At 56.7% G+C, this 27402-nt stretch overlaps 3 protein-coding genes across 13 annotated transcripts; 1 reads left to right on the plus strand and 2 right to left on the minus strand.

Moving 5' to 3' along the window:
* The first annotated feature begins 83 nt into the window (after window positions 1-83).
* On the plus strand, window positions 84-10728 carry SPHK2 (sphingosine kinase 2). 9 transcript variants are annotated; one of them, XM_016936432.4, is made up of 7 exons: window positions 84-199; window positions 1057-1208; window positions 6219-6690; window positions 8012-8161; window positions 8295-8389; window positions 8482-8597; window positions 9004-10728. In XM_016936432.4, exons 2-7 carry the CDS (start codon window positions 1170-1172, stop codon window positions 10094-10096), a joined length of 1965 nt encoding a protein of 654 aa, XP_016791921.2. In that variant the 5' UTR covers window positions 84-199; window positions 1057-1169; the 3' UTR covers window positions 10097-10728. The 9 variants fall into 9 exon arrangements, with proteins under 9 accessions (XP_016791921.2, XP_024207290.1, XP_063658106.1 ...); XM_024351522.3 differs by lacking the exon at window positions 84-199 and having other exon boundaries at window positions 1075-1208; window positions 6396-6690; XM_016936438.4 differs by lacking the exons at window positions 84-199; window positions 1057-1208 and adding an exon at window positions 4500-5400.
* Window positions 10729-10884: 156 nt separating this feature from the next.
* On the minus strand, window positions 10885-18007 carry DBP (D-box binding PAR bZIP transcription factor). Its single transcript, XM_016936441.4, has 4 exons — window positions 17185-18007; window positions 15910-16320; window positions 13766-13977; window positions 10885-11375 (listed from the first exon to the last, which is right to left on the minus strand). Exons 1-4 carry the CDS (start codon window positions 17321-17323, stop codon window positions 11160-11162), a joined length of 978 nt encoding a protein of 325 aa, XP_016791930.2. The 5' UTR covers window positions 17324-18007; the 3' UTR covers window positions 10885-11159.
* A 335-nt stretch (window positions 18008-18342) lies between these two features.
* On the minus strand, window positions 18343-26717 carry CA11 (carbonic anhydrase 11). 3 transcript variants are annotated; one of them, XM_001171568.7, is made up of 9 exons: window positions 25856-26717; window positions 25693-25767; window positions 24717-24859; window positions 20395-20580; window positions 20088-20183; window positions 19849-19921; window positions 19605-19759; window positions 19188-19353; window positions 18343-18471 (listed from the first exon to the last, which is right to left on the minus strand). In XM_001171568.7, exons 1-9 carry the CDS (start codon window positions 25920-25922, stop codon window positions 18446-18448), a joined length of 987 nt encoding a protein of 328 aa, XP_001171568.1. In that variant the 5' UTR covers window positions 25923-26717; the 3' UTR covers window positions 18343-18445. The 3 variants fall into 3 exon arrangements, with proteins under 3 accessions (XP_001171568.1, XP_009434264.1, XP_063658107.1); XM_009435989.3 differs by having other exon boundaries at window positions 20055-20183; window positions 25856-26672; XM_063802037.1 differs by lacking the exon at window positions 24717-24859 and having other exon boundaries at window positions 25499-25767; window positions 25856-26675.
* Window positions 26718-27402: the final 685 nt, after the last annotated feature.

A 27402-nucleotide genomic window follows, 5' to 3' on the forward strand; every position in this document is an offset into this window, starting at 1 on the left:
AACGTCCAAGAGGGAAGGGCCAGCACGTCGGGGGCCTCTCTGGCCCTACCCGGGCCGTGTTCTCGATAGCTTTCCGGAAGAAAGGGATCTGGGAGCGAGATGCGTGTAGCTAGCACGACGCGTCGCGCGGTGACGCTCTGGCCCGACGCCGACGGCCTCTCAGTGGCTCCCGGAGGACCCGGCGGGCCCAGTGTTGGAGGTGAGGAGGCGGGGCTGGCAGGGCTAGTCGGGGCATCTGGAAATTTCCGACCCCACCCTTCGGGCGTTTCCTTATCAGGTTCACCGCTCCCTGATCTCGCGCTGCACTTCGTAGGCGCAGCCGCTGCTTGGGAAGTCCTACTTAAGGTCTAACCCGAGATGATCTTGCTGCACCTCAATCTATAGCATCCTGTATTCCCATCTTTTGAGTTCCGCTTCTCCTTCTCCCCCGGCCCCTAGATGGCCCTTCCCTGACCTAGAAAGAGGGAGACAGAGTTTCAGAGGGGAGGCAAAGTGGAGACTCCGTGGCTTGGGGGTGGGGGGAATGGAGGCCCAAAGGGTAGGAAGGAGACCTAGAAAGAGGGGTGAGATGGAGACCCAGGGAGAAGTAGTGGCAAAGCAAGATGGTGAGATGGGGCCTTGCAAGGCTATAACCAAATTCAAATCCTGGCTCTGCTAGTTACTAATGGGGTGATTGGGCAAGTCATTTAACCTCTCTGTGATCTTGGGAAAATCACTTAACTTCTTTGGGCCTTACTCTCCTTATGGACAAAAAGGGGATGACAACAGGCCTGGCACACAGGGTGTTTTTCAGGATTATGAAAGTTAATAAAACTGCTGAGGTCAATATTTTGCACATAATAAGTGCTCAATAAAAATTAGCCTTCACTCCTATTATAGCATACATATTGTGTGCAACCAGATGGACTGGCTGGGGCAGTGATTAAAATGACTTATCTACTCTTCCCCCCACCCGCCAGGGAGGCCCCTGCCTCTTGGTTCTCAGGCACATTGAGCCTGGAAGGGCCTCCTGCAGTTGGCTGTCAATGCTGCTCCTCACTCACCTCTCCTCCACAGAGCTGAAGGTCAGGCCAGGACAGTGAGACCTGACTCCTTGCTCCTACCAGCCTACTATGGCTTAAGACCCAGGGCCAGGGTCCCGTTGATGTAACAGAGCAGAGGACCAGCAGATGAATGGACACCTTGAAACAGAGGAGCAGCAGGACCAGGTAAGGGACCATCTAAAAGCCAAGATCCTCATACTGTGGAAAGACAAAATCCGAAGCTTTTCTTTAAAAAAAAAAAAAAAAAAAATTGGAGGCCAGGCGTGGTAGCTCAAGCTTGTAATCCCAGCACTCTGGGAGGCCAAGGCCTGTGGATCACCTGAGGCCAGGAGTTCGAGATCAGCCTGGCCAACATGGTGAAACCCCATCTCTACTAAAAATACAAAAATTAGCAGGGCATGGTGATGCGCACCTGTAATCCCAGCTACTCGGGAGACTGAGGCAGGAGAATCATTTGAACCCGGGAGGCAGAGGTTGCAGTGAGCCGAGATCGCGCTGCACTCCAGTCTGGGTGACAGAGTGAGACTCCGTCTCAAAAAAAAAAAAAGAAAAAAACAGGGTCTCACTCTTGCCCAGGCTGGAAAGCAGTGGCACAATCACAGCCTACTGCAGCTGCAACCTCCTGGGCTAAAGTGATCTTCCCACCTCAGCTTCCCAAGTAGCCTCCACCATGCCTGGCTAATTTTTTTATTTTTATTTATTTATTTATTTATTTATTTTGAGGTGGAGTTTCGCTCTTGTTGCCCAGGCTGGAGTGCAATGGCATGATCTTGGCTCACTGCAACCTCCGCCTCCCGGGTTCAAGCAGTTCTCCTGCCTCAACCTCCCAAGTAGCTGGGATTACAGGCATGCGCCACCACACCCAGCTACTTTTGTATTTTTCATAGAGATGAGGTTTCTCCATGTTGGTCAGGCTGGTCTCAAACTCCTGACCTCAGGTGATACGCCGGCCTCGGCCTCCCAAAGTGCTGGGATTACAGGCATGAGCCACTGCACCCAGCCAATTTTTTTATTTTTTCTAGAGACTAGGTCTCCCTCTGTTGCCCAGGCTGGTCTTGAACTCCTGAGCTCAAGGGATTCTCCCACCTCAGTCTCTCAAAGTGTTGAGCTTACAGGCATGAGCCACCGCGCCCAGCCTGGGAGCCCTTCTATAAGTGATTTCAGACCTTCTCTCCAGGCAGGTGTTCCAGTGGGATAATTTAGGAATCAGAGAAACTGAGGGGTTGAGGAGGATACTTATTATTATTTAGGTGCACTGGCCCAGTCAGATTAACATCGAAAAAGACTGAGCACCGAACAAAGAGTCAAGTTACCTTTTAAGTATTTCGTGGGGCAGGGGGAGATCTGTGCAGGGGGAAGCATATTATAGCAGCGAGAAACAAAGACAGTTATTCAATTCAGACATGCATTACATTATTTCTTACTTTTCAAGGAAAAACATGTTTTACGACTTGAGTTTATCCTGTCTAGTGACCTTGCAGCTGCACAGTTAGAGAAACAGGGTCTTCACGATGCCTGGGAAAGGGAGTTAGATAAGGCTCACTAGCCACAAACAGAAAAACAGGCAGTTCATTTTTAAAGGACTCAATCTCTTTCTCTTCCTCAGGGGGAATTGGGTTTTTTACATACAACTGAGTTTTTGCTTACACATTCTTTAATTTCTTTTAATTCCTGTTTCAGTGTGAATAGCTTTCTCCCTACTTCCCACACAGGACAGCTGAGGCCAAGAATTCAGGGGCTTCCCAGCAGTCACACAGCAAGTGTGTGTGAGCTGCAGGGTCCTTTCTCCTTTTCCTCCTCCCTGTCCTCTCGTCTGTGTGACTTAGGCTCTATGTTTGAATCTCAGCTTCTTTGCCCAGTGTCTCTGCCTTTCCTTCTCCCAGGGCCCCAAGCTCAGTTGCTGTGCCCCAGTCTCAGTCTTACTGGGTTTCTGTTCCCCCTTCTCTCCGTGTCATTCCTTGGCACATAATATCTGGTGCTGTTGCTACTGTGGGTTGGATGCTAGGTACATGATTTGGCAATAAGCAAACTTCTTCCTACATTTGTCTTTTTTTTTTTTTTTTTTTTTTTTTTGAGACAGAGTCTTGGTCTGTTGCCCAGGCTGGAGTGCAGTGGCATGATCTCGGCTCACTGTAACCTCTGCCTCTTGGGTTCAAGCGATCTCCTGCCTCAGCCTCCTGAGTAGCTGGGATTACAGGTGCGTGCTACCACACCTGGCTAATTTTTGTATTTTTAGTAGAGACGGGGGTTTTGGCCCAGTGAGGTGGCTCACGCCTGTAATCCCAGCACTTTGGGAGGCCAAGGTGGGTGGATCACGAGGTCAGGAGATCGAGACTATCCTGGCTAACACAGTGAAACCCTGTCTCTACTAAAAATGTAAAAAATTAGCCGGACGTGGTGGCACGTGCCTCTAGTCCCAGCTACTCAGGAGGCTGAGGCAGGAGAATCGCTTGAACCAGGCAGGCGGTTCAGTGAGCCGAGATCGTGCTGCTGCACTCCAGCCTGGGTGACAGAGCCAGACTCCATCTCAAAAAAAAAAAAAAGAGAGAGACGGGGGTTTCACCATGTTGGTCAGGCTGGTCTCGGACTCCTGACCTCGCAATCCGCCCGCCTCGGCCTCCCAGAGTGCTGGGATTACAGGCGTAAGCCACCGTGCCCGGCCTACAGCCTACATTTGTCACTTTCTAGTGAGCTCTGTCCTTGTCTCCTAATGCATATCTCTTTCTCTCTGTGCAATTCTATTTCTAAGTCTCCTAATATATACTTGCCTTTCTTTCAATTTCACCATGTCTTTGCCTCGGTGCATCTGTCCACAGCTTCACTTTCTGTCCCAGTTCCTCCCAGCCCCTGGGCTTCCAATATTCTCTCCCTCCCTCACCTTTGACCTAGAGATACTGTCCCCATCTCTCTGTCTCTGTCTTGCCATGTGACTGGTTCATTCACTGGGCAGATGTTTATCTCATGCCGCTTCCATTCTGGTTTGAGCCTGAGATAAATAAGTCTGAATTAATGAGCCTCTCCTTCGCGGCTTCCATTCCAGAAGTGTCTGTCTCCATCTGTCTCCGTGTCTGTCATTTTCAGGGTTTTCTTGTATCCTTACCTTGCACATTCTCAATCCCACCGTTTTGGTCTCTTGTTTATATCTCTGCTTTTCTCTGGGTCTCTATGACTCTGTAACTGTCCGAAAAAAAAGTATCCTTCACTTTCCCCACTCTCCCTCTCCTCCCAGCTCTCTTATTGCCTCATCCAACCTCTCTGGGTCTCTGCCTTGCTCTGTGTCTGGATCGGATCTCTGGGCCTTTGTTAGGCGTGTTAGAGTCTCTGTCTTTGCAGCTAAAGATCTCCTCCCTCACGCCCCTTTTCTTTTGTGAATTCAATGGATGAGACAGGCCCACTCTCCCTTAACAAAGATGGCGACAACGGCGCTGTCTATGGGGCCGCGACGTCGTCTCCGCTGCGCGTCGGCCCTCACCCACGATGGCGGCCAGTCTCCCGAAGCGCGAGGCCCCGCCCAGTTCTCGGCCTCTCCCGCGGCGGGTCCCTGCACCAAGCTCGCGAGCTGACTGGCTCCACCCCCCGCGCCCTCGTATTGGTGCGGCCCAGGCCGGCTGCACGGCCATTGGCTGAGCGGATGCACACCCTCCCCCCACCCCTAGGTCTGATGGGGGCTGTTGGTGCTGACTTGCGGGACCGCCTGGAGGAGGACCCGGCGTGTGAGGAGGGTGCGGGGGTCGGGGCAGGGACCGGAGTCTAGGGGACTGAGGGACCAAGAGGAACAGAGACGCAGGCCCGGGACTGGGGCACCGGGGTGGGAGATGGAAATGGAAAACCTGGGCCAGGACTGAACCCAGCCAGGCCTGGGACTGGGTTCTGGAAATAAGAGTGCGGATGGCGGCTTGGGGGCCCAGGGCCAGACACGCAGGCCTATGGATTGGGGACCAATGGATGGAGACCCAGGTCCAGGTCTCGGGGACCCAGGGACAGAGACCCAGGCCCAAGACTGGAGGACATCTAGGGCTCTGTGCTTGAACCTGATTTGAGGTTCCCACAATGGGGCCAGGGCAGGTTTGGGGGTGAAGCAGACGTCCTGGACCCGAGAGAGCCGCTGGGGATGGGGGGCAGATGTAGTTCCTAAGGGTGAGTCCACAGGCGGTGGGGGGTGGGGGGCTGTCCTGGCGCTCTGGGCCTGGGGAATGTGAGGGGCAGGACTGGCAGGTGGCTGGGCGGGGCAGTGGGGAACAAAGGTGAGCGAAAGGAGGAGGCAGAATCCGGGCAGAGGGCAGGGAGAGGGCCTGGGGGAAGGGACCTCAGTCCTGCTCCCACCCGCTCCCTGGAGAGCAGGCGGCCAGACACCCAGGTCAGTGCTCAGGGACCAGCTCTTGGCCCCTGCCCCTTGCAGGCGCTCGCATGTGGCTCCTCTCGGACCCCGTAGTCCCTCTGTCGTATCCCTTATCTCCAGCTGTCTCCATGCCTGCCTCGTACCCCTCCTATTTGCTCTCCCTTCCACTCTGTCTTGCCTTTCTCGTTGGGGTGAAGAAGTCTTACTCTCTTAAGTATCTTTCATCAGCTTGAGTTTCACCTCATTGACCCTGTTTGTCTCCTCTCAGTGTTTCTCTGGCTCTCAGACCCTATCTCTATTGCGTTTGTGATTGTTTTGCTGTTGTTACCCACTGCACCGTATGGGGGGTGGGGGTGTCGGGGAGGTGTGTCTTTCAGTCTTTGCATGTCTGTTTCTGCATATCCAATCCCACTATCCATTCCCCTTCCTGTGCCTTCTTTTCCCCCAAAGCCCGTTATCATCACCCAACCACCTGTATATTTCAATCCTTTCTCTTGTTTATCTATTCCTATGAAGGCAACGATTTGGGGCTATTTTGTCTCCTGCTGTGTTTGCTAGGCCTAGCACCGTGATTGGCACATAAAGGGTACTGAATACTTACTGGGGAATAAATGATTGGATGTTTGCATGCCCGGGTCTCCGGCCCCCTCTGGGATGCTGGCCTGTGTCCCGCATCCTCAAGGTCTGCCCACACCTGTCTGAGCCTGTCTGTCTCTGATGCTCCTGTCTCACCTGCCACTGCCCCTCATTGTCTCCTCCTGTCCACAGCCCCTGCCCCTCCCTGCCCCTGCCATGGGGTCCTGAATTCTCACCCCTTCTCTCCTCCCTTCCCACAGAGGCCAGACCAGGAGCTGACCGGGAGCTGGGGCCACGGGCCTAGGAGCACCCTGGTCAGGGCTAAGGCCATGGCCCCGCCCCCACCGCCACTGGCTGCCAGCACCCCGCTCCTCCATGGCGAGTTTGGCTCCTACCCAGCCCAAGGCCCACGCTTTGCCCTCACCCTTACATCGCAGGCCCTGCACATACAGCGGCTGCGCCCCAAACCTGAAGCCAGGCCCCGGGGTGGCCTGGTCCCGTTGGCCGAGGTCTCAGGCTGCTGCACCCTGCGAAGCCGCAGCCCCTCAGACTCAGCGGCCTACTTCTGCATCTACACCTACCCTCGGGGCCGGCGTGGGGCCCGGCGCAGAGCCACTCGCACCTTCCGGGCAGATGGGGCCGCCACCTACGAAGAGAACCGTGCCGAGGCCCAGCGCTGGGCCACTGCCCTCACCTGTCTGCTCCGAGGACTGCCACTGCCCGGGGATGGGGGTGAGGTGCTGGGCAGCTGCTCTATCCTGGAGCCACCTTGGTGTCTCTGCAGAATTTCCTCCATAGGCAGCTGTGTCTTTATTTTTCTGTGTGTCTGGGTGATGTATCTCTCTGGATCCGTTAGGAGTGATACACAGGGATGGGCTACAGAAGGAACAAAAAGACAAGAGGGCCGGATGTGGTGGCTCATATCTGTAATCCTAGCAATTTGGGAGGCTGAGGCGGGTGGATCACCTGAGGTCAGGAGTTCGAGACCAGCCTGGCTAACATGGTGAAACCCCATGTCTACTAAAAATACAAAAAATTAGCCGGGTGTGGTGCTGCGCACCTGTAATCCCAGCTACAGGAGGGTGAGGCAGGAGAATCACTTGAACCCAGGAGGCAGAGGTTGCAGTGAGCTGAGATCGCGCCATTGCACTCCAGCTTGGGCAACAAGAGCAAAACTCTGTCTCAAAAAAAAAAAAAAAAAAAAAAAGGCAGAGGTCGCGTGCAGTGGCTCATGCCTATAATCCCAGCACTTTGGGAAGCCAAGGCAGGCAGATCACCTGAGGTCGGGAGTTGGAGACCAGCCTGGCCAACATGGCGAAACCCCATCTCTATTAAAAATACAAAAATTAGCCGGGCATGGTGACGGATGCCTGTAATTCCAGCTACTCGGGAGGCTGAGGCAGGAGAATCACTTGAACCCGGGAGGCAGAGGCTGCAGTGAGCTGAGATTGCACCATTGCACTCCATCCTGGGCGACAAGACCGATACTCCGTCACAAAAAGCAAAACAAAACAAAAACGCAGGCAGAGAAAAGTGATTTACATCTGCTGTTCTCTTGCTAGATTTATGTTTCTGTCTCCTATCCTCTTCCCCTTTGCATGGGTCTTGACCACAGGTGAGTCACCCAGGGTGGTGAGAGCAGCAGCCTGAGACAGGACCAGGTACCACCCAGAGTGATGGGTGCCAACAGAGGTCTAGGGCTTCCCTGGAGTTCAGAGGTGGCATCTAATCCTGCCTGGGGCCCCTAAGGGCTGGAAGTAACCTAATCCTGGGTAATAGGTGTTTGGGGTGAGGAAAGTGGGAACCACAGCTCTGAACTACAGCTCCTCCCACACATGGGGACAAAGGGCATTTCGTTTCACACCTAAGCCCTGCCTTTGTCTCAGCAGCTAGGAGTTGGGGCAGGGCTGCATACCTAGGCCTGGCCACATGAGAGCCAGCAGGTCCCAGGGGCCAGCCCTCCACCAATTCCGTTGGGGGCTGATGAAGGGACTGTTTCCAAGGTGGGGGGCCTGGGTCACTGGCCTCTGCAGACCCTAACCTCTCTCCACAGAGATCACCCCTGACCTGCTACCTCGGCCGCCCCGGTTGCTTCTATTGGTCAATCCCTTTGGGGGGCGGGGCCTGGCCTGGCAGTGGTGTAAGAACCACGTGCTTCCCATGATCTCTGAAGCTGGGCTGTCCTTCAACCTCATCCAGACAGGTAAGGGCCAGTGAGAATGGGAGCTGGGGGCTGGGACAGCTGAGTCCTAAGGGAGCAAAGTGGTGGGTGGGACTCCTGGGTCTATGGGGCTGGGGTGGGACAGCCTGCCTAACAGCCCGGTATCCCACTTCAGAACGACAGAACCACGCCCGGGAGCTGGTCCAGGGGCTGAGCCTGAGTGAGTGGGATGGCATCGTCACGGTCTCGGGAGACGGGCTGCTCCATGAGGTAGAGCAGGAGCACCCTGCCCCTAGCCCTGGGCCCTGGGGGACTATAGAGACTGCCACCAGGACCCAGGCTTCTGGTCTCCCACTCTCCAGGTGCTGAACGGGCTCCTAGATCGCCCTGACTGGGAGGAAGCTGTGAAGATGCCTGTGGGCATCCTCCCCTGCGGCTCGGGCAACGCGCTGGCCGGAGCAGTGAACCAGCACGGGGGGTAGGTTGAGGATACCACGAAGGGAGGGATGAGCCCCTCCTGGGGTGATAGGGACCCCTATATCTCCCACTCAGCCAAACCCACAATCAGTCAAGTAAATCAGCCTGCCTGTGGGATGCCTCACCCCCAGCTCCTGGACATTTTTGCCTGCCTGCTTCCCAGCTGTATCCCGAGCGCCCAGAACTCTGCCTGGCATGGGAGGCACTCAGTGAATTGTAGGGAGCAAATGAAAGAGATGACCAGGAACCTGGCCCCATAAGGAGTCGCCTGGAGGTGGCCCCACGGCTGTGGTGGGCCTGGGCCATGGCCTTCGTGGTCTCATTGCCACCTGCTTTCCTACCTGTCTCTTTCCCCAACCCCTGTTTGCTCCTTCCTTCTGTGTGTCCGTCCATCTCCGGCTGTGAAGATTTGAGCCAGCCCTGGGCCTCGACCTGTTGCTCAACTGCTCACTGTTGCTGTGCCGGGGTGGTGGCCACCCACTGGACCTGCTCTCTGTGACGCTGGCCTCGGGCTCCCGCTGTTTCTCCTTCCTGTCTGTGGCCTGGGGCTTCGTGTCAGATGTGGATATCCAGAGCGAGCGCTTCAGGGCCTTGGGCAGTGCCCGCTTCACACTGGGCACGGTGCTGGGCCTCGCCACACTGCACACCTACCGCGGACGCCTCTCCTACCTCCCCGCCACTGTGGAACCCGCCTCGCCCACCCCTGCCCATAGCCTGCCTCGTGCCAAGTCGGAGCTGACCCTAACCCCAGACCCAGCCCCGCCCATGGCCCACTCACCCCTGCATCGTTCTGTGTCTGACCTGCCTCTTCCCCTGCCCCAGCCTGCCCTGGCCTCTCCTGGCTCGCCAGAACCCCTGCCCATCCTGTCCCTCAACGGTGGGGGCCCAGAGCTGGCTGGGGACTGGTGTGGGGCTGGGGATGCTCCGCTGTCCCCGGACCCACTGCTGTCTTCACCTCCTGGCTCTCCCAAGGCAGCTCTACACTCACCCGTCTCCGAAGGGGCCCCCGTAATTCCCCCATCCTCTGGGCTCCCACTTCCCACCCCTGATGCCCGGGTAGGGGCCTCCACCTGCGGCCCGCCCGACCACCTGCTGCCTCCGCTGGGCACCCCGCTGCCCCCAGACTGGGTGACGCTGGAGGGGGACTTTGTGCTCATGTTGGCCATCTCGCCCAGCCACCTAGGCGCTGACCTGGTGGCAGCTCCGCATGCGCGCTTCGACGACGGCCTGGTGCACCTGTGCTGGGTGCGTAGCGGCATCTCGCGGGCTGCGCTGCTGCGCCTTTTCTTGGCCATGGAGCGTGGTAGCCACTTCAGCCTGGGCTGTCCGCAGCTGGGCTACGCCGCGGCCCGTGCCTTCCGCCTAGAGCCGCTCACACCACGCGGCGTGCTCACAGTGGACGGGGAGCAGGTGGAGTATGGGCCGCTACAGGCACAGATGCACCCTGGCATCGGTACACTGCTCACTGGGCCTCCCGGCTGCCCGGGGCGGGAGCCCTGAAACTAAACAAGCTTGGAACCCGCCGGGGGCGGGGCCTACATTCCAATAGGGCGGAGCCTGAGCTAGGGGGTGTGGCCTGGCTGCTAGAGTTGTGGTGGCAGGGGCCCTGGCCCCGTCTCAGGATTGCGCTCGCTTTCTTGGGACCAGACGTGATGCTGGAAGGTGGGCGTCGTCACGGTTAAAGAGAAATGGGCTCGTCCCGAGGGTAGTGCCTGATCAATGAGGGCGGGGCCTGGCGTCTGATCTGGGGCCGCCCTTACGGGGCAGGGCTCAGTCCTGACGCTCGCCACCTGCTCCTACCCGGCCAGGATGGCTGAGGGCGGAGTCTATTTTACGCGTCGCCCAATGACAGGACCTGGAATGTACTGGCTGGGGTAGGCCTCAGTGAGTCGGCCGGTCAGGGCCCGCAGCCTCGCCCCATCCACTCCGGTGCCTCCATTTAGCTGGCCAATCAGCCCAGGAGGGGCAGGTTCCCCGGGGCCGGCGCTAGGATTTGCACTAATGTTCCTCTCCCCGCGGGTGGGGGCGGGGAAATTCATATCCCCTGTTCGTCTCATGCGCGTCCTCCGTCCCCAATCTAAAAAGCAATTGAAAAGGTCTATGCAATAAAGGCAGTCGCTTCATTCCTCTCAGACCTTCTGCCCTTCCTCCATCCGACAGCCCGCGGGAGGACTCAGACTCCAGCACTTCCAGCAGCGCCTGCCCTCTATGGACGACAGCCCGGAGCTGCCCACGGGCTGCAGCCAGTATGCCAGGGAGCTGCCCTCTTCTTCCACAACAGCTGGCTCTGGGGTTCTCAAGATTTATTCAGGATCGTGTTAACGGAGGCGGTGGGAGGATAGGGTCCCTGACGTGCCGGGGACACACACAGAGAACCCTCCCCGCCCCCGCAAGGGAGGGGGGAGGCTCGCTTTTTCTTAAAAATATAAATGTATTTATCTGCATTATCACGTCCCTGGGGCACCCAGCTGGCCGGCCCGTGGGCCACAGGGCAGGAAGGGAACAGGGCGTAAGTCTCAGCAAGGCGGAGGAGAGCTCCGCCAGGTGGGGATGTGGGGCAGCCTCACAGGGCCCCGTGCTGGGCCTGGTATCGGGACAGCACGGCGCGGTAGTGGGACAGCTCCTGGCGCACGGCCACCACTTCCTGCCGCAGCAGGGCGTTCTCCTTCTCCAGGAAGGCCGCCCGCACCGATATCTGGTTCTCCTTGAGCCGCCGGGCGTCACGGGACCGCTTGGCTGCCTCGTTGTTCTTGTACCGCCGGCTCCAGTATTTCTCATCCTGCAGGAGAAGAGGGGGAGGGCACTGAGGTCCAGAGGGACCCAGGTCCCAGCGAGAGAGGAAGGGAGCCCCAGCAGCGGGGCCTAAACCACACCAGGTCTCTGCTGGGATAGGTACCCAAGGGTCTGCCTTTCTAGGGCCCTGGTTGCTAAGGAGATTGGGCCCCTAGCAACAGTAAAGGCATGAGATAGACCCCCCACCCTCAAGCAACTCGCTTCAAGTCTCCACTCTGCAAAGCGGACCCCAGCCCTCCCCACATGATAAAGGCCTGCAGTTAGCTCTTGCTTGCTAAGGATGCTTGTTCCCTAACAACAAGGCCTTCATGGTCTGAGGGCTTCTCCCAATGAAGAGCACTGCCCTGCCCTGCACATTGCCTTTCCAGATCCTGGTTGCTAAGGAAAGCTTGGTGCCCTGGTGATGGGGTTTGGTGTCCCATAAAATCCTCGCAGAGCTGGGGCCTTCTGACCTGGTTGCCAAGGCAACCTCATCCATCCTTGGCAAACAAAAGTGAGGTCTAAGTGGTTTCAATGACTGTGGCCAGCCTCTGACCTGCTAGCCTTGAACTGAGGCCAGAGAATAGCCTCCTCCCCAGTAGGACCTGACTGAGAGAAGAGCTGTCTCTTAGGAAAGGGGACTATCCTGAGACCTCCCCAGAGGATTATACCTAAAGTCCTCCCATCCTGGAAGTTGGTTCCTAAGGAAGACTCCTCCTTAGTAACCAAGGACCACTGGGCTCAGAAAGATGCTCTCTACTCCACTATTTAATTAAAGCCCAGTTCCTGCTTGTGAGGGTAAATCCAGTCCCTAGCAACAGGGCCCTCTAGAAGGAGAAACCACTGGTGTAGATCTGACTTCCAGGCCAGTCCTAGGTGCTTCAAGTAGCTATGTGTTACGCAAGGGTATGGCAAAGTCTTGTTTGTTTTTGAGATGGAGTCTCGCTCTGTCGTTCAGGCTGGAATGCAGTGGCATGATCTCGGCTCATTGCAACCTCCACCTCCCAGGTTCAAGCGATTTTCCTGCCTCAGCCTCCCAAGTAGCTGGGATTATAGGTGCCCGCTACCATGTCCGGCTAATTTTTGTTCTTTTTTTTTTTTTTTTTTGAGATGGAGTTCTCACTCTGTCACCCAGGCTGGAGTGCAGTGGCGCGATCTCGGCTCACTGCAACCTCCGTCTCCTGGGTTCAAGCGATTTTCGTACATTAGCCTCCCAAGTAGCTGGGACTACAGATGCGCGCCACCACGCCCAGCTAATTTTTGTATTTTTTTGTAGAGACGGGGTTTCACCATGTTGGCCAGGATGGTCTCCTGATCTCGTGATCTGTCCGCCTCGGCCTCCCAAAGTGCTGTGATTACAGGTGTGAGACACCACACCCGGAACATTTTTGTACTTTTAGTAGAGGCGAGGTTTCACCATGTTGGCCAGGCTGGTCTCAAACTCCTGACCTCAAGTGATCCGCCCACCTCAGCCTCCTAAAGTGCTGGGATTACAGGCGTGAGCCAACGCGCCTGGCCCGGAATGACAAAGTCTTGTAACAGAAGCCCAAGCAACTCTTGCTAGGGAAGACTCCAGTAATGGCAAAAAACAAAATGAGGCAAAGATGCAATGACTGCTCAAATCACCCCAAATCAGAAAGTGGCACTGGCTGCTAACAGAAGCCTGAAGTCTCCCACCAGTGAGAAGTCCAGGCCCAGGAAACAAGGCCTAAAGGGGCTGGCACAGTCTTCATCCTAGCCAAATGCAATCACTCCAAAGGAAGTCCCACATCAGAGATCAAAGGCCTGCTGAGTAAGGAGAGACAGGCCACAGGCTGATATCCCATTGCCAAGGGAAGACTGTCCTTCGCAAGTGTGCCTGGTGGAGCTCTGGACCCAAGTAATAGGAGAAGCTCCAAGTCTCTACAAGTAGACCTAGCAGAGCTGGCTGAGTCAGCACCCCACAGTGACACTGTCTTTTGTTTTAAGACAAGGTCTCGCTCTGTTGCCCAGGCTGGAGTGCAGTGGTGTAATCTTGGCTCACTGCAGCCTCAACCTCCCAGGCACAAGCAGTCCTCCCACCTCAGCCTCCCAAGTGGCTTGTAGAAATGGGGTTTTGCCATGTTGCCCAGGCTGGTCTTGAACTCCCGAGCTCAAGAGATCCTCCTGCCTCAGCCCCCTAAAATGCTGGGATTACACGAGTGAGGCCCCTCGCCCAGTTGACACTGTCTTCATAAACCTCAGGCCCCTGCCCCCTTGTGCCCCGTGGCCAAGGAGGACTAATCCGTGGCTGCAGGCCAGGAGAGGCTGAGCACTAATCCCAAGGAGAAGCCCAGGCTTGACTGTGAGAAAAGGCCCTTCCCTGGCTGTGGGGCATGTCTCCAGCCAAGTCTATGTCCCACATCCAGCTCTGCTCACCTTCTGCTCCTCTGGCACCTGGATTTTCCTTGCCTTCTTCATGATTGGCTGGGGCTTAAGTTCCTCTTCTGAGAAGCGATGTCTTCGAGGGTCAAAGGTCTCGTGGCCAGGAATGCTTGATAGGGCAAGATCAGCTGGGTCGGGTTCAAAGGTCATCAACACCTCCACGGTGTCTGGGTCCACAGGGCTGGGTGTGTCCCGAGAGGTCAGGCCTTGGGGAAACAGCACGTGTCAGCTGAGTGTGTATTTTAAGGAGGGGGTTTCCTGAAGCTACCTCTTGCTGTGGTATCATAGCCACATGGAAAGTCCTTCTGGGATCTAGCATAAATTTGGCCAAGGATTAATCTCCCTAATATAAAATATGAAGGTTCCCTTGGCCAGGCGCAGTGGCTCATGCCTGTAACCCCAGCAGTTTGGGAAGCCGAGGCGGCGAATCACCTTTAGTCAGGAGTTCGAGACCAGCATGGCCAACATGGAGAAACCTCATCTTTACTAAAAGTACGAAAATTGGCCAGGTGTAATGGCGGGTGCCGGTAAGCCCAGCTACTAGGGAGGCTGAGGCTGGAGAATTGCTTGAACCCGGACCCTGGAGGTGGAGGTTGCAGTGAGCTGAGATCATACCACTGCACTCCAGCCCGGACAACAGAGCGAGACTCCGTCTCCAAAATAACGAGAAAAATGAAGGTTCCCCTAAGCCATAAAGATGCTTAGAGATCATGGAGCCATATCCACCTTTACAAACAAGGAAACTGAGTCCCAGTCATAACTGACTTGCCCTAGGTAACATATGAATCAGGGCTATTGCTTCTACACTTGATCTTAGCCAAAAGGCCGAGAAGCGATGGGGCTATTGCTTCTAAAACCTCAGGACTTCAGATGCACAGTCTAGCCTGAATCCTACTTACCAAATCCACGACCTAAGCTTAGACCCCAGACTGTCCAGAGAAAAAGAATCTACTGCACTGAAAAGCTCTCAAGTTAGAGTCTAAGAGCTACTCGCTGGGAAGAGGAGGAGAAGCTGCTCTAAGGTTCCAGAAGATTGGTTCGAAAGGAGGCGCCTGTACCTTTAAGCACCAGCCAGCCGGGGCCAGCTAAGGACACAGGTTCAGGGCCGAGTCACGTGCTGACGCCTGCTTCCCTCCTCCTCCCTTCCTTCCAGGCCCCCCTGCCATCGGCGCCCTCACGTTCCCCCGGCCCCGCCCCCTCGCGCTTGAAGGCGCCTGCGCGAAGCGCGGAGGAGGGATGGGAGGACTCACGTGGCGCAGGAATGTGCCGCTGGGAAGGGTAGGGCCCTGGTTCGGCCCGGAGGTCGGACCTGGAGCAGGTGTGCCCAGGAATCCCCGACCTGCAGTCCGTCCCTGGAGACCTCAATGTGCCCAAAGGGAAACATCTTTCCTCTTGCTCTTCCAGTCACTTAGTTCCACTCAACCTCCAAAGATTCCCAACCCTCTGCTCTCCGGGGAGCATCGGCCTCCTGGACCTTCCCAGAACCCCCGCCACTGGGCTACCCACGATTCTGGGATCCCAGGCCTCTCCTAGGAATATAGGAAGCTTGGCCCCAGCCCCAGTTGGAGGATCCAGAAACAAGATCCCTAATGTTTTCCCTTCTGAAGAACTCTGGGACCCGGGGCTGCAGCACGCCCCACTGGGGGACCCAGGGACCTGGGCTGCCAGTCTCTTATGTCCTGGGTAAACAGAATTCTGTGCCTCTCCTTTGCCTTTGCCCCTGTAAAGGACCTAGGGGCTCCAGTCCTATCCCAGTTCCATCGATTATGGGCCCAGATTCGGGGGTCAGTCCACTCCCCAGTAAATAACTCTGGTGTTCCGGACTTCCAGTTCTGGCTTCACGAGTATCCACATCGTTTGTCCCCAAGTCCCACAGAAAAACCCACAAAATCTCATTGGGCAGGCTTCCTGGAATTTAGGGTTCCAAGTCTCTCCTCCCCTATGGATCCAGAAGACCAAGTCCCTGACCCATTAAGAGACGCCGAATCTGGCCCCCTCCCACGACACCTCTCGACAACTGGACACAGAATTCGAGGCCGCAGCCGGGTCCCACGGTCCCAGCCCCCAGCGTCGCACAGCCCCGCCCCCTGAGTCCAAGCCCCGCCCCGTCAGGACCCGACCCGCCCCCTTCGCCGCACCTGCGCGGTGGCCGCTGGCGGTCCCGAGGGCAGCCCGGGCGGGGGCGTGCCCAGGAGAGGAGCGGGGGGAAGCCGAGCCGCACGAACCCGGCCCTGGGGAGGGTGCGGGCGTCCGCGCGGGTGACGGCTCCGGCGACGGGCCACCGGGGGGCGGCGGGCTGGGCGGGAGCCCGTGCTCCAGCAGGAAGGCGTCCAGGTCTACGTACTCCACATCGCCGAACGGCAGCGTGCGCTCCCACAGCAGTGGCGCCAACAGACCCGGGGCGGGCACCGGCCCCGGGCGCCCCCGCGGGGACCCGCCGCCCACCACTGCCCCAGCCGGGGCATCCGCCGGGCCCGCAGTCTCCAGGCCTGGCCCAGGGGTTGTGGCTGCAGGCAGGGCCGCCTTGCGCTCCTTTTCCTTCAGGAGACCTGCGGGCCGGGAAAGACGGGTTGGGATGAGGGTGAGGTGGGGGAGATAGAGATGGAGAAGAGACCCCGAGTCCGAGAGGCACAGGGCGGAGATCCAGAGAAAGAGGGGACGGGGGGTCGGAGAGGAGAGATGGGAGAAAAAGGGACGGAGACGCAGAGTGGGAGAGAGACCCAGAAAGAATGGAGACGGGGGTGGCAGAGACAGGTGGACAGATTCACAGAGATGGGGACAGAATGCCGGGAAGGAATAGACACACAGAAAGACAGCGAACCAGAGAAAGAGAGACGGAAGTTCAGGAATAGGGGGGCAGGGACAGGGTAGGTGGAGGGTTGGGCAGGTGAGAGAAAAAATGACAGCTCTGTAATTCACTGTAATTACCCAACCCCCATCCCCTGCGCGCTGTACCCCCTTCCCCTCCCCCACCATCTGTAAGGGGCAGGAAGGGGCTCTATTCCTGGGGCACATTCCTCATCCCTAGACTCCATGTGACCCCATGACGCCCCGCCCAAGCCCGTGTCACCACCGTGTGAGCACCCGACACACCCCCTCCCTGGGACCCCAGGGGTCCAGACTCCCGGACCAAAAGGAAGAGGAGGCTGGGGCCTACACTCTTGTGAACTAAGCGGGGAGGACGTTGGGGACGTTGGTGCCTGGGTCCTTAGGGTGGACGGGCTTCAGAGCCGGCGCTTTTGGGTCCTGGGCGCTGAGGGATCTAGGGGCCTAAACACCTGAGTAATTGAGTAGATTAAGGTTGGGAAGATGGACTCCCCGCACACAGGTTTCTATGGGACCCCACCCCACGGCACCTGAGTCCCTAAGCGGGTAGGGTGTCCGAAGTGGGTGAGATGGGGGTTAGAACTCACAGCTGGCCGGCTCTTTGGGCTTGCTGGTCCCCTGCAGAAGGCTCCGCAGCCCAAGCAGCGCTCCCCCGCCAGGGGGTGTCCCGGCCGGGCCGCCCAGCAGCAGAGGGGCCGGGGTCCTGTCGCTCACAGGCCGCGCCATCGCCTGGCACCTGCCCCCAGGCTCACGGGTTCATGGAGAGGCGAAGGGCTGGCCTGCCAGTCACCAGCACACTCCAGTGGTTTGGACGAGTGTCTGCCCAGGGGCGGGCGAGTGTAGCCTGCAACCCTCCAGTATCCAGAACGCTGCAAATCCTAGGAGCGACGGGGATTTGAGGTCCTCGGTGCAGAAACGTGCAACTCAAGAGGGTCCCGGGAGATCATGCAATCTGGGCGAGGGAGTGTCCAGATCAAGCGGTCGGCTCTTTGCAACCGAGGGTGAGAGGGGACTCAAGGCGCTCCTTCTACAAGGTGGGCGAGCCTGGCTCTTGCAAAATCTGCAGCTCTCGCAACGGAAGGCGCTTTGCAATCTGCACCGAGAGGTGTGCGCGGAGGGGCGGAGGAGGGGGCAGGAGGAGGCGGCCGCCTTGAGGCGTGGCCAAAGCAAACTTCTTTCGCGGAAAAAAAAATCCAAACCAAAACACCCGACGCCACAGCGCGCGCCCCTCCTCCGGGTCCCCGCCCGGCGCGTCCAGCCCCGCCAGCCTCTATGGGCATGCACCCCAGCCGCGTGCCTCCCTCCGGCTGCAAACACGGACCAATCGTCTCCGACACCTTGAGACGCACAGCCAATGGGGCCTCTGGGTCCGCCAGGGCCCAGGAGGGCGCGTGAGGGGCTCAGCGCGTGAAGTTGCCTTGCCTTTCGGTGGGAGGCGGGACACTGACCTACATTTGCCCAATGGGAGGCGGTACTGGGGGCGGGACCGTGACCCAGTTTGGGCCAATGAGGCAGGCGGGAGGGGGAAGCACATGGCTCTGCTCGTGCTGCCTGATGGCGAGGGGGGTGATAGGGGGAAAAGGGGCGCCGCTTAAAGGGGCCGCGGTCCTAAAGATGGTTTTGAGAAGCAGGAAGCCAAAATACCGAGAGCGGAGGTTTAGAAAGAGGAAGATTGGTTTCCGGAAGAAGTCTGTTCTTTAATACCCAAATGTTTCCCCACCGCGCCTAGAATCAGACCACTGAGAAACAGGAAGTATTCTGTCCCTTTAATAGCTTTGTTTTAGGGGTAACTCCCCTCGCCTTGTGGGGAGGCTTAGGACGGGCGGGTGCAATCCTCGAAGGGGAGTCTCAGCGACCATGGGGGACACCATCCACTGTAAGACAGAGAACGGCAGGGGGCGTCAGTATAGGATGGAAGGGGCGGGGGCTGCGCCGCGCTGAGCTCTACCGTCGGAAGTCTGCGAGCGGGGAACCAGAATGTACCAGGTCGAGAAGCACTGGGCTGAACCACAAGAAGCCAATAGGAGGGGGGAATCGGGACGTCCAGATTCAGCAGTAGGCTGAACTACTTGAAGGTCTTCATGGGGGGGTGTGGACTGTACCATGTTGCGAAGCCGGGGGGGTGTGAGATTCCTGGGCTAAACCACAGGGAGGCAGAGGTGGAGGGAAGGGGTTGTACCTTGTAGATTCTCAGTAAGGGGGAAGGGAGTATCAGATTGTGGAACAGCGTAAGGTAGTACGACTTGGAAAGGGAGAGAGGATCCAAATTGTACCATTTTGGAAATTCACAGTAATAGGAAGCACAGAACAGTAGGTAATTGGACCATAGGAAGGCAGGGGTCAAGGGTTATAGACCAAGTTACAAAGCAGTGAAGAGGAAAGACAAATCGTGGGCTAGCAATGGCCTAGGGCTGGCAGGTGGACTGTACCACATAGACATGTAGGGAAAGAGAGAAAAAGAGACAGCTCACGAGGCTAGACCATATAGACGCAGGAAGGAGGATGGGACTGAATCACACTGAGACACCAAGGGGAGACACATATAAGCGGGTTAGCCCAAGACTTAGAGGGGGTGCAGACTGGACCATACCATGCAGGCGGTAGTTGGGGCCTCGGCAGCGCCTCTCGGGGTGCCGGGGGTCCCTGTTGCCCCTCAGTGCCCTGTGGGCCAAGGGCTGCAGGGGCCGGCTGTTACCGCTGAGGCTCTGGAAGATCTGAGATGGAGGATTCTGGCTCAGGAGTCTCAGGGAGTGCATCTGCAGTGGAAGGAGGGTGGGAAACTGGGAGTGAATAGTGAATGGTCTTGGTGACGTCACGCAGGAAACCCCGCCCCTGGGAGCAGGTGGGCGGGGTCTGTTCTCAGCCCCACCCACCCCCAAGGTGGTCTGACCCTCTTACCTACTTGAGTTCAGTCTATGAGGAGAGGGAGGGCAGGTGAGCAAGGGGATGCCCAGGCCAGTGAGTGGAGTACCCAGGCCTAGGAAGGGCGGTGCGGACAGAGGGTCACCTGAAGGGAGGTGATATTGAGGGCCCGGTCAATGAGGATCCAGGTGACAGTCTCGGAGCAGGGCGGGGTGCTGAGAGAGCCCTGATAGGTGATGAAGCCGAAGGATTCAGGGAACAGGAGCTCCAGGCTCAGGTCTTGAAGAAAGTAGGCATCATCTGCGGGAATATCAGGCCAGAGTAAAGAGGGGTGGCACTCTTGAACCCCCTCGTGTGTGACCACTGCCCCCAGCACGCCAGGGACTTACTCTTGTAGGAGATGCGAGTGATGGTGTCGCGGTTAAGGAGGCGACTGAGGAATGGGTTAGAGGTACTGGCAACCTGTGTGGGGGTACGAGGTGAGGACACAGGAGCCCAGAAGTCCAAGCCCTCAACCTTCTCCTCCCCCAGGACCCAGGAGTCTGGGCCTCCCAGCACCCCGCTTCCCTCAGACCCCGGGTTCCAGGCACCCAACTGCTCCGTCCCTCCGAATCTCGCCTCCGCTCACGTTGACAAAGAGGCTGAGAATGGCCAGGCCATTGGGGCCGCGGGAGGCAGCGCTGAAATTCCCGTAGAGTTCCTGGTTGAAGTGAATGAGCTGCACCTGGGGGTAGCACAGAGCATGGGGTCCCCCAGCAGAAGGGGAGGAGAGCATGACCCCAGCTTTGGGGGCCCGAATCAGGCTGAGGATTAGTGCTTAGGGTGGGAGGCCAGTTCTGTGGAGGAGGATGGGGTGAGACACTAAGAGGGTGAGGTGGGAGGAATTGGGGTGACTCAGGGCGGAGGGTCGCAGGTAAACAATCAGTGGCCACTACCTCAGCAGAGAAGCCCTGGTGGTTGATCTGATGTTCCGAGCCGGCTCCGTCGCGAGCTCCAAACAGCAGCCGCAGTTCACTGAGTCGGTGGCTATAAAGGAGGGGACCTCCAGACACATTGACCACAGGTCGGGGTGCAGGCAGGAAGGAGACATGTCGGCCGGTGTTGTACAAGGTTCCCCGGAGCTGTGGGAGAGGCGGGAGCTGTCAGGGGGCCGGGAGAGATCTTTTATCTCTCGTTTCCCACGCCTACATTTTCTGATTCCAACAGTCTTTTTTTTTTTTTTTTGAAACGGAGTCTCGCTCCAGGCTGGAGTGCAGTGGTGTGATCTCGGTTCACCGCAACCTCCGCCTCCTGGGTTCAAGTGATTCTCTTGCCTCAGCCTCCCGAGTAGCTGGGATTACAGGCATGCGCCACCATACCCGGCTAATTTTGTATTTTTAGTAGAGACAGGGTTTCTCCACGTTGGTCAGGCTGGTCTCAAACTCCCGACCTCTGGTGATCCACCCGCCTCAGCCTCCCAAAGTGCTGGGATTACAGGCGTGAGCCACCGCACCCGGTCTTTTTTTTTTTCTGGGGGGAGACGGAGTCTCGCTCTGTCGCCCGGGTTGGAGTGCAGTGGCGAGAGCTCCGCTCACTGCAAGCTCCGCCTCTCGGGTTCACGCCATTCTCCTCCCTCAGCCTCCAGAGTAGCTGGGACTACAGGCGCCCGCCACCACACCCGGCTAATTTTTTGTATTTTTAATAGAGACAGGGTTTCACCGTGTTAACCAGGATGGTCTGGATCTCCTGACCTCGTGATCCGCCCGCCTCAGCCTCCCAAAGTGCTGGGATTACAGGCATGAGCCACCGCGCCCGGCTTTTTTTTTTTTTTTTTTTTTAAATAGAATCTCACTCTGCTGCCGAGGCTGGAGTGCAGTGGTGAGATCTCGCCTCACTGCAACCTCTGACTCCTGGGTTCAAGCGATTCTCCTCCCTCAGGCTCCCGAGTAGCTGGGACTACAGGTGTGTGCCACCACACCCAGCTAATTTTTGTATTTTTAGTAGAGACAGGGTTTCACTGTGTTGGCCAGGCTGGTCTCAAACTCCTGACCTCAGGTGTTCTGCCCACCTTGGCCTCCCAAAGTGCTGGGGTTACAGGCGTGAGCCACCGTGCCTGGCCTCCAACAGTAATTTAATCATTCAACATAATTTGAACACTGACCACTTTCCAGGCTCTGTGCCAGTCTGTAAGTTGGTGCCCAATATTGGTGAATTTGTTTGATTAACAAATATTGACTGAGCTGGTGCTATGTGCCGTGGATGCAAGAATAGAGCAATAAACAAGTAGACAAAAGTCCTGGGCCTTATGGAGTTTATGTTCTAATGAAGGCAAGACAGACAATTGTGAATCACATAAGTAACTGCTTAATTAATTACATCCTGAGCTCATGTTTGGGGGAACTGGGAGCTCTGAGGTGTCATGGGGAGCTCAGCTTAGATGGGGGATGTCAGGAAAAGCTTCCCTGCAAAGGTGACATTTTATTTTTATTTATTTATTATTTTGAGACAAAGTCTCACTCTGTCACCCAGGCTAGATTGCAGTGGTGCCATCACAGCTCACTGCAGCCTCAAACTCTTGGGCTCAAACGATCCTCCTGCCTCAGCCTCTCAAGTAGCTGGGACCACAGTCACATACCACCATGCCCAACTAATTTTCAATTTTCATTTTTTTTTTTTTTTTTTTTTTTGGTAAAGAGGGTTCTCCCTATGTTGCCCAGGCTGGTCTTAAATTCCTGGGCTGAAGTCATCATCCTGCCTTAGCCTCTGAAAAATACTGGAATTACACGCATGAAGCACTGCACCTGGCCAAAGGTGACATTTTAATGGGGACCTGAAGGATAAGCAGGGGTGACTTGCAAAAGAACAAAGAGAAGGGCATTCCAAGAAGAGGGAACAGCAAGTGCAAAGGCCCTGAGGTGGCCTGTTTGAGTAACAGCAAAGAGACTTCATCGAAGTCCAGTGAACAGAGGAGAGAGAGGTTATGGGGGCTGAATGGTGCAGGACCTTGTGGAAAACAGTAGAGAGTTTTGTATTTTTATTTAAATAAACTGCATATATAGGCTGGATGTGGTGGCTCACGCCTGTAATCCCAGCACTTTGGGAAGCTGAGGTGGGCAGATCACCAGAGGTCAGGAGTTTGAGACCAGCCTGGCCAACATGGTGAAACCCCATCTCTACTAAAAATACAAAAACCAGCTGGGTGTGGCGGTGGGCGCCTGTAATCCCAGCTACTTGGGAGGCTGAGGCAGGAAAATCGCTTGATCCTAGGAGGCGGAGGTTGCAGTGATCTGAGATCATTCCATTACACTCCAGCCTGGGCGACAGAGCGAGACTCCGACTCAAAAAATAAAATAAAATAAAAATAAATAAACTGCATATATATAACACATTTGCCAGAGTGCCAAACATATAGTAAGTGCTATGTAAATGTTTGCTGTTATTACATATCCTAATAGGAGGATTTTGAGCAGGAGTGATATGATCTTATTTGTGTTTTAAACATCTCTCTAGCTGTGGGGTGAATAGATTGCAGGAAGTTGAGAGGCAGTCCAGTGAGGAGGGTACGCCACCAGTCCAGGTGGCAGATGATGGTGCCTACATGAGACTGGGGGCAGTAGAGGGCGTGATAGGTGAAAGGATTTGAATAATATTTAGCAGCAAGGCTAGAAAGAACATGGATTGGAAATGGACATGAGGGAGACAGGATAGGATGGGGAATGGCTTTGAGGCTTTTGGCTGGGGCAGCTAAATGAAAGGCAGTGCCGGCTCTTATAAGAAATGGTATTGGCCAGGCGCGGTGGATCACAGCTGTAATTCCAGTACCTTGGGAAGCCAAGGCAAGGAGGATCACTTGAACCCAGGAGTTCGACATCAGCCTGGACAACATAGTGAGACCCCACCTATACAAAAAACTTAAAAAGTTAGCCAAGCATACTGGCATGTGCCTGCAGTCCTGGCTTCTTCCTTCCTTTCCTTCCTTCCCTTCCTTCCTTCCCTTCCTTCCTTCTCTCTTTCTCTCTTTCTTTCTCGCTCTCTCTCTTTCTTTTCTCTCCCTCTCTCTCTGTATTTATTTCTTTCTGAGATGGAGTCTTGTTCTGTCACCCAGGCTGGAGTCCAATGGCGTGATGTCAGCTCACTGCAACCTCCGCCTCCCGGGTTCAAGCAATTCTCCTGCCTCAGCCTCTCAAGTAGCTGGGATTACAGGCACATGCCACCACACCCGGCTAATTTTTGTATTTTTAGTAGAGATGGGGTTTCACCATGTTGGCCAGGCTGATCTCGAACTCCTAACCTCGTGATCCACCCACCTCGGCCTACCGAAGTGCTGGGGTTACAGGCATGAACCACCACACCCAGGCATGTCCTAGCTATTTTTGAGGCTGAGGTAGGAAGATCACTTGGGCCCAGGAATTTGAGGTTACAGTGAGCTATGACTGGGCCACTGCACTCCAGCCTGGGTCACAGAGTGAGATCCCAATTCCAAAAAAAAAAAAAAAAAAAAGTATGGTTCCCAGCATGGTATTATAAAGCAGGTCCCAGCATTCATGCTACGCTGCTTGGTTTGAATGCCAGTGCTGGCTCTCTGTGTGATCCTAGGCAAGTAACTTAACCTCTGTGTGTCAGTTTCTGCATGTATATAATAAGGTTAATAATTGTACCCATTTTGGCTGGACGCAGTGGCTCATGCCTGTAATCCTAGCACTTTGGGAGGCCGAGGCAGGTGGATCACCTGAGGTCAGGAGTTCAAGACCAGCCTGACCAAAATGGAGAAAACCCATCTCTGCTAAAAATACAAAAAATTAGCTGGGCGTGGTGGTGCATGCCTGTAATCCCAACTACTCGGGAGGCTGGGGCAGGAGAATCGCTTGAACCTGGGAGGTGGAGGTTGCAGTGAGCTGAGATCACATCATTGCAGTCCAGCCTGGGCAACAAGAGCAAAACTCCATCTCAAAATAATAATAATAATAATAACAATAATAATAATTGTACCCATTTTGTGGGGTGGTTATGAGATGAGAGGCTTATCAAGCTTTTAAATCTGCCTGGCACAGGAAATGTTCTGCTTTTCATTGCTTCTGCAGAGATGGGGAGACTAGGGGACCATGCTTGGGATGGGAAGAATGGGTGATCCATTTTACAGTGTAAGCAGCCTCCTCTCCACCCACTGGGTGTCCCCTCCTCCCCCAAGGCTGCTCTCCTACCTCAGCACCCCATTCCCCAGCCTCTATTCATGCCCATCCCCAGTGGGTTCAATAGCTCCTCCCTCCAAGCCCCTTACCTTCTCTCCTCCAGTGCTGAGCCTTAATGGGGGCAGAAAGGGGTCATAAAGAACCCTCTTCAGCTCCACATCCACGGGGCTCTGCCGCTTCCCCACAGCACACAGACTCCACGCTGCATTCACCAGGCCCCAGAAAGGGGGCCCTGGGGGTGGGGTCGGAGTAGGAGGACAAGGAGTCAGAAATAGAGACTGGATCCCAGGGCTGGTATCTGCTGAGTGGGCTGTGGTCTGGACTCCCAGATCCCAGGGGAGGAGGGGCTAGGGACCTAGACTCCTGGGTCTGAGGGAGGACTGGGCTCAGATCCAGAATTCTGGGTCCTAGAAGAATCTTGGAATAGTTTCCAAGTTTAGCAGAGACGGGTTTCACCAAGTTGGCCAGGCTGGTCTTGAACTCCTGACCACAGGTAATCCACCCACCTGGGCCTCCTAAAGTGCTGGGATTTCAAGCGTGAGCCACCGCGCCCAGCCGATCAAACCCATCTTAAGCCATTGTAGATGGAACTACAACTCCCAGCAGGCCCCAGTGCTACCAGCCTACCCCTCTGCTGCCTACCTGCCCCAGAGCCCCGTGGGAGTTGTAGTTCTTTTTTTTAAATCTCTCTTATCCCACAGCTGGATTATTATTAATGTGTTGGGGAGAGGAGCTGCAAGAGAAGGCTGGACAAGGTGGGGGACGGGGCCACCCAGCCTCTGGTTCCTAGCAGGAGCCAGGACCTTCCTCTCCCGGCAAACGCACACATAATCTCCACCCCCACACTTTCCTTCCACTCACTCCCACTCACTACTTGAAATGCGCATGTATAATGTCCCATGGTGAGCCCCTGGGGTTCAGAAGCTGGCCCGACTCCTGAGGGACAGAGGAGGGGGCTGGGACTCCTGGTCCTGGGGGGAGGAGGGAGCTGGGAACCCAGGTTCCTGAGTCTGAAGAAGGAGGCGCCGGGAGGGCCGGACTCCTGGGTCCCCGCCTTGGCGGCACCTGGCACGAAGTTTCCCTGGAGATTATCCTTGTAGCTCCACCAGTCCTCGGGGTCAGGTGCTGGTCCGATGTGAGCTGGGAAGAGAGCAGCCTGAATCCCTCTCCTTGGCATCCCCACCTCCACCCTCCCTCGGGGGCTCCTCCCGGGAACCCCAGGTCTTACCTGCTGCCCCCAGTGCAGCCCAGAGTACCAGCGCTCGAGGGGCGCTCAGACGAGCTGCAGCCCCCATCCCCAGGAGGCCTCCGAGGGACCCCTGCCCAACGCCCTGCCCCCCTCTCTCAGCTCCTCTGTCCCCTCCTTCTGGGACCCTGTCCCTCCAGGACTTCCAGCTTTCCTCTCCTCCCCACAGGGAGTCCCAGTTCCCCAAATGCCAAAGCAGCCAGGGACTGAGATCCCCCCTTCAAACCCACTCTTCTTCTCTCTCCCGTCTCTCTGTGTCTTTCCTCTTTCCTCTGCTCTTTTCCCGGAACCCTCCAGTCTCCCTCTAGCTCCTGATCTTCCTACTCCTCTCAGCCTTCTGCTGCCCCCAGGGCTACCTCTTGGTTCCTAACCCACACCTCCTCTCCGTTCTCTTTTCATTAAGCTCTCCCAAGCCACCTAACTCCAGGTCTCCATCCCGCATCTCCTCCTCCTCCCTCTCTCCTTTCCAGCTCCTGCCTCTTCTCCCCTCTCTCCTTCTTCACCTCCTCCCGCCCTCCCTCTGTGTCGGCCTCCAGCTTCGTGCTCTCCCCACCTCCTCCTCTCCTGCCTCTTCTCCCTGTTTCAGTCTCTCTTCTCTCTTGTCCCTTCCTCCCTCCTCCCCCTCCCTCTCTCCTCTCCCGTGGTGTTATTTAATTTTGTTGATGGGCTGGGGGAGCAGGTGATCTCATAGCGGCAAACACTCCTCGGGTTGGCTTGGGGTGGGGTGTGCGAAAGGGCAGGATTCGGAAGGAGGTAGGGGGCTGGTCCTCGGCTCCCAGCCGCGCTGGGGCCACGCGGGCGGGGGTGGCCGGGACACCTGGGGCCGGGAGCGGGCTGTTTCCATCCTCCGCAGCAAGGGGAAGGGGGGGCGCTTAAGGTGGAGCTGGGAGTGGCTTCGGAAGTCTCCATGCTGGGGGCCGCCGGCCTTGGCGGATGCAGGGTCCCCCTGCTCGCTGGGACCCAGGTTGGAGCCGCTCCAGCGCCCGCAGCCCCCCTTCCCCGCCCCAGGGCTCCACTGGGTCCTCTGCCTGGGGCTGCCTTAACGGGGCCGGGGGATCCCCTGGGAGCCTGAAGTGCAGTGAGGGCTGCTCGCCGGGAGGGGGAGGCAGAGACCTGGCGAGGGAGAGAGAGGCGGGGAGGAGGAGCCGGGAGGGCAGAGGCGGAGAGCGGGAGGTGAGGACCCACATCTGCGGAGGCTGGGGAGGGGAGGGGAGCCTGAGATGGATACGGAGAGGAAGGGCGGAGGGACAGAGGGTTAGAGAGGCAAGAACAAACCGCCAGGCAGGAGTGAGGAAGAGGGGGAGGAGGAGGAGGAGGTGAAGGAGGAGGGGGAGGAGGTGAAGGAGGAGGGAGAGGAGGGGGAGGGAGAGGAGGGGGAGGAGGGGGAGGGAGAGGAGGGGGAGGAGGGGGAGGGAGAGGAGGGGGAGGAGGGGGAGGAGGGAGAGGAGGAGGGGGAGGGAGAGAGGAAGGAATGAATGAGAGAGATACAGATAGAGGCAGAAAAGGAGATACAGAGACGCAGCGAGACA

Source organism: Pan troglodytes, chromosome 20, assembly GCF_028858775.2.
Source record: "Pan troglodytes isolate AG18354 chromosome 20, NHGRI_mPanTro3-v2.0_pri, whole genome shotgun sequence".
Lineage (NCBI taxonomy): Eukaryota > Metazoa > Chordata > Mammalia > Primates > Hominidae > Pan > Pan troglodytes.